The sequence below is a fragment of the Vulpes vulpes genome, chromosome 10, assembly GCF_048418805.1.
Source record: "Vulpes vulpes isolate BD-2025 chromosome 10, VulVul3, whole genome shotgun sequence".
Classification (NCBI taxonomy): domain Eukaryota; kingdom Metazoa; phylum Chordata; class Mammalia; order Carnivora; family Canidae; genus Vulpes; species Vulpes vulpes.
Genome location: NC_132789.1, coordinates 60,146,835 through 60,156,421, shown reverse-complemented (window position 1 = coordinate 60,156,421; position 9,587 = coordinate 60,146,835). Strand labels below are relative to the sequence as shown.

The window sequence follows — 9,587 nt, the reverse complement described above, 5'->3', positions numbered from 1 at the left end:
ATGTCCCTGCTTTAATCCCTTAGAACCTATAAATATGATGGGCTATCGTCCCTGTGATTAGTCTCTATTATACACTCAGTTGACCTTAAAATAAGGAGATTATCTAATTTCATCAACACTTCAAACCAGACACCTCTCTCAGGTTGGTGGCAAAGGAGAAGTCAGAGAGAGAGGAAACAAAGCATGAGAGCCAGCATTGTGGCTGGCTCTGAAGATGGAGGGGTCCATGCCTAAGAAACAGAAAGGCCTCTAGTGGCTAAGAATGACTCCCAGTCTACCACCAGCAAAGAAATGGGATCTCTGTCTTACAACTGCAACTTGTATGAGCTCCCAAGGGCCCCCAGATAAAAGCCCAGCTTAGCTGACACCTTGCTTTTGGCCTTGTGGTAACCCTCCCATAGAGCCCAGCTGAGCCCACTTGGACTTCTGATCTACAGAACTGTGAGATTATAAATGGGTATTGTTATAAGGGCTACGTGTGTCAGCATTTCTTATGGCAACAATAGAAAATGAAGTACGTGTGAACTATACGCAGGACTCTACACAAGTATTGGGAATGAATCTCACTTAAAGACTCCTCATCTTTTCTAATTTTCTATAAAGAACTTAATTTCAACCTTACACCTGGGAAACCCTAAATCAGTCATTCTTGGTGGTATTTCACCTCTACCAAGGTAGTGTGTGCCAAGTTTCTGAGGGGACACTACCCAGTGCTACTGCGGTCATCTGTCATGTTTGTACACTCGTTAATATTGCAACATCTATCCTCGCCTGCATGATGTCTTCAGGTGTCTTTGTGACATTCAGGTCCCAGCTAGGGGTAGATTTACTGTCAAACTTCAGGGCCTCTCACTTGAATGGGTCCTTCTAAGGCCTTATACTTGAGTATTTGAAATTGCCCATCTTTTTTCTTAAAAAGGAATCACCAGGGCACCTGGGTGGCTCAGTGGTTGAGCATCTGCCTTTGGCCCAGTGCGTGATCCCGGAGTCCTGGGATTGAGTCCCACATTGGGCTCCCTGCAGGCTCTCATGAATAAGTAAATAAAATCTTTTTTAAAAACGGGGGGAAGGGGAATCAGCAAATTGTATAAATGTAAAGCACCACAAAACCTGGATTATTCCTCAGCTCAGAACTTTCCTGATTAAAGTAATCCCTTCTTCCCTACCCCACACTGCCCCAACAGCCAGTAACTTCAGATACTGTCTTTTAGTTTCTCTCTCATCCTAGTTTTTTCCTTTACTACACTTAGCAATATGTGGATTTGTTTATTCATTTAAAATGTGTTCATTTTCTGTCCCTACCCACTAGAATGTAAGCTTATTGAAGGCAGGCACTTGATTTATTTATTTCTGTATCCCCAGAACCTAGAATAACAATTGACTGATCAACTTCAGGTCTTGCCAAACTGCCACTGGCTTAGTCTATTTGGGCTGCTATCACAATATACCATAAAGTGAGCAGGTTAGAAACAAGAAACATTCATTTCTCACAGTTCTGGAGACTCGGAAGTCTTAAGATTGAGGTAGCAGAGGATTCAGTGGCTGGTGAGAGCTCTCTTCCTGTGCCCTCACATGGTGGAAGGGGCCAGGGAGCTCTCAGGGACCTTAGCACAAAAGGGCACAAGTGACCAAACCACCTCCTGAAGGCCCTACCTCTTAATATCATCACCTTGGGGGATACGATTCCAACATATGAATTTTAGGCGGACACAAATATTCAGACCATAGCACTTGCCAGTTTTGGGGCACAGCTATGGTTGGCTAGTGAGGGTCCCAGGCAGAGTAGCCTCTCTCCAACAGCCAACCGCCCTCAGAGCCCTATCACATTCCCGGGGACACTTCCAGGGATCAAGTAGCAAATTCCCACTGCTCTAGAGACCCACCACCAACTTCTTTCTTATCCTTTTAGCTTAGGCATCACTTTTCATTCTCAGTGATTCTTTTCTGTGGCAGTACTTAAAGGGTCAGCTTGGAAGATGGTTCCCCCTTTTCCACTCCAAATAAAAATAATAATTCATGATATTATGAATGGACATTGTTAAAGTGAGGACAAAATTTAGAAAAATGTTTCTGTTTGTATTGATCTATAATACTATGTAAATGTGGCTTCCATAAATTTCATAGCCACCTGGCACACAACTTCCAACCAGATTATTAGCTTTAAATTCTCTTAAATGGTAATTTGGGGGTGGCCTTTTCAAGCTCCAAAGGAAAGTGTTTTGAAAGCAACTTCTGGTTTCTTCCCTGCCACAAACATCCCCTGAGGCAAGGAAGCAGAGTGCTATCAGTTTACATGAGGGAAGGAAAAAGAGGCAAATACAAGAAAAAAAATATCTCATTTTTTTTGTTATATGCATGATACATTTAATCTAAAAATAACCACATGAAGCTATTACTTTAGTCCCACCTGCTGCAACTGAGCAGTCATTACCAGCGATGCTGTGTCTGTTGTCACTGCACATATTCTGCTCTGCACGTTTTTTGCATTCTGGTCTCTGGAAGAATTTGGAAGCTTTTCCTATAATTTGAGTTGAAGGACACTGAGTTAAATAAATCCCTGAACTAAATAATAAATGCTAGTGTACCAAGATGGAGCTCATGTACCTAAATGTTGGAGCATTTACTTGCTCTTGTAATTTCATTACTATGGAGCTTAATTGTGAAGTTCTTGTCATGTTTTCTCCCAGAGCTCATACTTTCATATAAATTGGCCTTCCAGGGACACCTGGGTGGCTCAGCGGTTGAGCGTCTGCTTTTGGCCCAGGGTGTGATCGTGGAGTCCCGGGATGGAGTCCCGCATTGGGCTCCCTTCAGCGAGCCTTCTTCTCTCTCTGCCTTATGTCTCTGCCTCTCTCTCTCTTTCTCTGTGTCTCTCATGAATAAATAAATAAAAACTTTAAAAATAAAAAAATAAAAAATAATAAATTGGCCTTCCAATGGCCTGCTTTGATACCCTGAGGTGGGTGTGTCATGAAGGCACTTCTTGTAATCCTCACTAAATTAATTATAATTATTATTATACATGGTAATTAAAGTCAGCCAGTGTTCTCCCAAAGTGTGGGGCAGGTAGACTGGTAGTACATGAAGTAATTTTAGATGGATAGGACATTAAAATACCACTGAAGCACTTAGCAAAAAGGCTATTCTCTTTTCAATGTACGTTAGTCTTTATGGTTATATTATGTATAAAAATAACAGGTTAATGCTAATATGGCCAACACTTGCCAATCTTCCTTTTTAAACACATTGAGAGGAGGCCTTGGGCTCAGATCCTTGATAGGTAACCTAACTAGTATAACATTTTGTTTTCATTGCGTTTGCTTTTAAGGTCTTCTTTTATTTATGTCAATTGGAAATGTTTTCCACTTACAAAAATGACAGAAAGTTTCCTTAAAATAAATCTATTTTTAAAAGTAAATCTATTTAACTTTTTTAAAAGGTTATAGGAAACATTTTAATAGTATCTGTGGTTTGTGGATCAGGCAAAAATCATGACAAAGTTTGGGGAACACTAAATTAAGCAATTCATATGAATGGCCATGTGATGTTCTGACACTGACCATGATACAGGTTGTAAGTCATGTGCAGTAGAGGCAAGTCATCATCTGCTTAGAACTATTTCTGTGCTCTGAATTTTTGCCAGACACTCATCTGATTGCCTGTTTATGGGGACCCGAGGGGCTTCATGGGAATATCAGCCACAGGTAACTGTATGAGGGTTAGGTTCTTGGGATTAAGCCAGATGTGATAGAACACTTACCCTGAAGAGTTAAAAGCATGATAACCCTCATAGTAGTGTGCCTTTGGGTCTGGGGAGTGAGGCTGACTTTGTAACCTAGAGTCAAGGAAACAGGTTAGATACTATGATCTAGGCATCGGGTTGATCTAAAAGTAGAGTCTGAAGCAACTTAGGGTGATTCAGGGTTGGTCCCAGTCAACAATCTGGGTGGGACTGGATATCTTATGATGCTGGTAGACTGTAAACTTTTCTTTGGGTTCCTAAAAACAACATTTGGAAGAAACTGTTATACAATGGAAGAGAAGCTAGCCCAGATGTAGAGTACAGGAGATATGACCAAACTGCCTTCCTGACTATTCTATTCTTAACTGTATAAATGTAAATTGGAATTTCAGGTTTGAAATAGGGATGAGAACTTAAAGATATGACTTAAAAGTATTTATCAATATCTTATACACACTTTGTACCAAAATGTATTTTTTTTTAAAGATTTATTTATTCACGAGAGACACACAGAGAGAGAGAGAGAGAGGCAGAGACACAGGCAGAGGGAGAAGCAGGCCCCATGCAGGGAATCGGATGTGGGACTCAATCCCAGGTCTCCACAATCACTCCCAGGGCTGACGGTGGAGCTAAACCATTTTGGCTGCCCCCAAAATGTATTTCCAATTGTATAATAAAAGTTAATAGGGAAAAAGATTCACTGAATAGAAAGTTGGTTCATAGAATATTTGGTATGCTACATTGTATTAGTCATATAGATCTTCACTATTATAAAGATTGTAAAGGCTGGCAAAGCAGTGAGCTATCAATTAAGCCAAGAAACATGTAGATCCCGAGAGTTCTTAACTATTTTCTTTTTTAAAAAAAATATTTTATTTATTTATTCATGAGAGACAGAGAGAGAGACAGAGACACAGGCTCCATGCAGGGAGAGGAGGATCACGCCCTGGGCTGAAGGCAGGCGCTAAACTGCTGAGCCACCCAGGGATCCCTTAACTATTCTCTTAAGATTTATTTATTTATGTTTAGAGACAGACAGAGAGAGAAAGCACGCACCCAGAGCAGGAGGGCAGAGGGAGAGAAGCTTCAAGCAGATTCCCCGTTGAGTGCGGAGCCCAACATGGGGCTTGATCTCATGAGTCCTAAAATCATGACCTGCCAAAACCAAGAGGCAGGTACCTAACCAACTGAGCCACCCAACATCCCTTAACTATCTTCTTTACTAAAGATTAACTTCTTTTTACGTGTAAGAAAGTTTTTACAATCTGGCAATTAACCAGTCTTTTAGTGACCAAAAGGCTAATTCTGAGATTTTTATTTTTTGCTTGGGTTGACATTAAAATTTTTGTTTTCCTGTTCTGTGTTCACATATTATAATATTTTTAAGTTTAGAATAATTCATAAGTAAATAAACAAGTCTCCACATTGTGGACGTTGGTACTAAGTTAAGGACATACATACACAAGCTTTTGTGTCTATGTTGTTATATTCTCTAGTTGTTTTTCTAATAATAAACCTGAATGCAAGTATAGTATATTATTGCTGGACTCTTTAGGTAATGATACATAGGAGAGAGAGCATAGAAAAATACTTATGCTTCTTGTATGTAAGCATTTAAAAATAATGATTTAATTAAAAATTCTTGGCCAGCCCGGGTGGCTCAGCGGTTTAGTGCTACCTTTGGCCCAGGGCGTGATCCTGGAGTCCCAGGATGGAGTCCCACGTCGGGCTCCCTCATGGAGCCTGCTTCTCCCTCTGCCTGTGTCTCTGCCATTCTCTCTCTCTCTGTGTCTGCCATGAATGAATAAAATCTTTAAAAAAAGATTATTCAAATTGATCACAAGTAACAGATAGTTGGGGATATCTGAAGTGGAATTAGGTTTTTGAAAGGATGCATATTCTAGGGGGCACCTACCTGGCTCAGGTGGTTGAACATGTGACTCTTGGTCTTGGGGTTGTGAATTCCAGCCCCATGTGGATACAGAGATTACTTAAAAATAAAATCTTAAAAAAAATTCCTTTGTGACAACTTCCTGCATGTAATTAAGACCCCCAATATATGGGATCCCTGGGTGGCGCAGCGGTTTGGCGCCTGCCTTTGGCCCAGGGCGCGATCCTGGAGACCCGGGATCGAATCCCACATCAGGCTCCCGGTGCATGGAGCCTGCTTCTCCCTCTGCCTGTGTCTCTGCCTCTCTCTCTTTCTCTCTGTATGACTATCATAAATAAATAAAAAATTAAAAAAAAAGACCCCCAATATGACAAACGACTCGCTGCAGCAAAAACCACTTAGCAAATTAATATAGTTCAATTTTTATTTTGCATTTTCATTTCTTCTTAAAGTTTGAGGTTCACTCAGTTACTAAAGTTTTATGAAGTGATTAGCTTTGTGTTGTCTTTTAATTAAGAAGTTTTGTCTCTTTTGGAATTAACCATAGGTCTTCAGTATTCATTCAATAATAACATTTAAAAAAATCTTCCTTCCGAAAGCAAAGCAGGTGCCAGTTTAAGAGTACCTCCAAATGAGATGAACATGGAGTTACTGATCCTCAGAGCCAGAGAAGGAAACATTAACAGCCCAGGTGGGTTTTTGCTGTGTTTGTTTTGTTGACTGGTAGCCTTTGGTAACTGATACTTAGCTATTTATGTTTTATTAATAAACTTTCACTTGCTTTACTTATTAATTCTACATTTTGAAGTACTTGAATCAGAAATAGCAAACTTTCCATCAAACTCTTGTCCAAATGAAAACTTGATATGCCAACCGTATTCCAGAACACTTTTAAGGGCCACCAAATAGACCATAACATTTTTTGGGAAACAGGGTAAGTTAATTATGGCAAAGCAGTGAGGTATCAATTAAGCACAGGGGCATGTAGATCCCAAGAGTTAATTAACTATTTTATTTTCAGCTTTTCTAGGTAGACAGAGGAAGAGCTATACTCTGGAGTTCTTCAATGAATAGAAACTTTGTATTTCAGTACTAACAGTTCTTCAGCACCTAACACTATCATTATTCAAAGGCCTGATATTGCCTTTGGTGCATTATATACACGTTACACTCGCTATTTCTACAGTACTTCCAGGGATAAGAGTTTTACCCTCATTTGGGTTCTGGACGATCCTAGTAATTGCTGTTCAGAAAATTCAGTCTTACAGGCAGGTGACTTCCTACATGCATTTTACTCAATCATTTCATTTCTCAATACGCCAGGCTGCAGGGTAGTCGACTGGTGGATAAGGAAAGCTGCATCCCCAGGTTCTAGAATGATCCCTGACCCAGCAGCACAGGTGCAAAATGTTTGCTGAAGGCACCCGAATAAAACCAGTTTCCGGCACTCGGTCTAGATAAATCCCTAAAGCTCCATTTGATGGTAAAGATTTAAACCCAAATCTCTCACTTTGGCTCTACATGTTCTAAAAACACGCAGTGTCTAAAAACAGGGGCAGCGTCTAGAAAAACAGCAATTGGTGAAGACCGCAGCTAGACAGCTTGAAATGCTTCAGGTATTTCTTGCGAGTCGTGTGTGTGGTTGTCAAGACAAAGATTTTTAAAAAAATAAATAAAATATAAAAACCCTGTTTTTAAAGATGATAACGAATTACAAACTTTTTTTTTTAAACACGTGACCTCAGAAGGTGGCTTAAATAGGTCATTACGGTCAAGGGGTCGCCAACGCCTAATACAATGACCGGCTCAGGGTAAACAATCAAGAAACCCCAATCGAGTTGGTTTGCGTAGTATTAACGTTCCTTTGAAGCCCCAGAAGCAGCTGGGGCTTTACGCATCCTTAGAAAGCGACGGAGCAGGAACCAGAAATCCCTTAAAAGGTTAGGACTAGGAACAAGGCTGAGCAAGGCGGGAAGGGTAAGAGGGCTCGGGAGAGTAAGAAAAAAAAAAAAAAAAAAGCAAACAACAACTACAAAAAAAACCAAAAGACACAACCGGGCAACAGCAAACAAGCCAGAGAGGAGAGAGCCGTGTGTGCAGCGGAGGTTGGCAGGACGCCACCGCCGGGTCACCGCGGGTCACCCCGGGGGCCGGGCGGGCACCCGGGACGGACACCTCCGCAAGAGCGACCGCCACCGCCTAGCTCACGTCCTCGCCTCCATCCCCGCCGGGCCGCGCAGCCAGCAGGCGGGTCCTCCCCACCGAGCCCGTGCCAGGCGGAGACAACCTTCCTGCCCCGTCTCCGCCCTTCCAGGTCGGTCCCCGCCCCCCCCAGCCGCCCTCCCCCCTGCGCGGCGGCCGGGACCACACCCGCTTCCCTCCGGTGGCCCGGCCGCCCCCGCCGCGGCTCGCGGGAGCGCTCTTCCGGGGGCGGGGCTCGGAGCCTCGCGCGCATGCGCACGGGCCGCTGGGCGCCTCCCTGCCCGGATCTCGCGAAGTTACGTTCGATCGGCCGCCGGTGACGGGCAGGGGAGGCGGGGAGCCGGAGCAGGGGTGGGAGGGGCGAGGAGGAGCAGGAGGAGGGGGGAGGCGGGAGGGCTCCTGCGGTCGGAAGGGAGGTCCGCTCGGCCGGGCGCGCCGCCCCAGTGCTCTGTGGGATACTGGAAGTCTTGAGCGTCTCCTCCCGGCTCCCAGCCCTCCCCGGGCCCGCTCGCCTCGAAGCAGTCACACCCCCCCCCCGCCGGCCCGCGCGTCCCTCGCCGCCTCCCCCTTCACCCCCCCCCGCCCCCCTCGCGATAAGAAGACCCGGCGGCAGGAGAGGGGATGAAGATGGCGGACGCGAAGCAGAAGCGGAACGAGCAGCTGAAGCGCTGGATCGGCTCCGAGACGGACCTGGAGCCTCCCGTGGTGAAGCGCCAGAAGACCAAGGTGAAGTTCGACGATGGCGCCGTCTTCCTGGCCGCTTGCTCCAGCGGCGACACGGACGAGGTCCTCAAGCTGCTGCACCGCGGCGCCGACATCAATTACGCCAATGTGGACGGGCTCACCGCCCTGCACCAGGTCCGTGCGCGGCCCCGCGGGCTCTCGCCGGCCTCCCGCCGCCCGCGGGGGCGCGGGGGGGGTGGGGGTGGGGGGCGGCGGCGGGAGCCTCCCTGCTGCGGGGTGAGGGGGCGGCTTCCCGCGAGGGCGGGGGAGGGCGGGGGGGCGCGAGCCGCCGGGTGATTTCCGGGGCCGGGGGCGGCGCGGGGGCGCCCAGGGCCGTTTGTGGACGTGCGGCTGGGGTTTGGGGTTTGGGGTCGAGACGGGGAGGAGTGTCCTGGGCTTGTCCCCGGGGGGTGTCGGTGCTGCGCTTGGACGACGGGGGATGCTCAAGGCAGCGTCCCGCAAGGGGCGCTTAGAGACTCAGAAGGGCCCTTAGGGACCCGCAAGGGGCGCTTAGAGACCCAGAAGGGCCCTTAGGGACCCGCAAGGGGTGCTTAGGGACCCAGAAGGGCCCTTAGGGACCCGCAAGGGGAGCTAGGGACCCCGCAAGGGGCGCTTAGGGACCCTCGAGCGGATGGGCAGCCCCGGCTCAGAGGGTCGGCATGGGGGTTGCTGTCGTTTTTTTTGGGGGGGGGGACTCGATGACCAATGATGATGATACTAGGAGTCATCGAGAGCCCCGAGCCGATCGCCGCAGCGGACGGCTTCCTGTTGGCTTCTTTATTCCTCCTGGTCCCTGGGGAGGGGGAGATGGGGTGTAGCGAGCCGGCGGGCGAAGGGGAGGGGGGCGCAGGTGGGTAAGGTAAGGGGGCGTCCGGCAGGGCTTGCCTCCCTCCCTCCCCCTGCCCCGCCCCGCCCGGGAGCGCGCCGGAGGTCCTGCAGCCCCGCGGCTCGGCGTGTGCACTGCTCAAAGCTTAGAGACGCGGGGAGAGGCGCGCGGGGCACGCTTTTCAGAGCCGGGCACCAGGATTT

The 9,587-nt window shown here is 46.8% G+C and overlaps 1 protein-coding gene across 9 annotated transcripts in view; it reads left to right on the top strand.

Moving 5' to 3' along the window:
- Positions 1 to 8,216: 8,216 nt before the first annotated feature.
- The window catches only part of PPP1R12A (protein phosphatase 1 regulatory subunit 12A), a 136,768-nt gene continuing 135,397 nt past the window's right edge, over positions 8,217 to 9,587 (top strand). For 7 of the 9 annotated variants that reach the window (XR_011994883.1, XR_011994884.1, XM_025992160.2 and 4 more), the window contains exon 1: positions 8,237 to 8,693. Coding sequence is in view for 6 of the 9 variants with exons in the window: in XM_025992160.2 (XP_025847945.1) it covers positions 8,457 to 8,693 (237 nt within the window). In the remaining 3 variants the exon portion in view is untranslated. Of the gene's footprint in view, positions 8,694 to 9,587 lie in introns of all 9 variants that reach the window. The other 2 variants (XR_011994885.1, XM_072724449.1) reach the window with 1 other exon arrangement.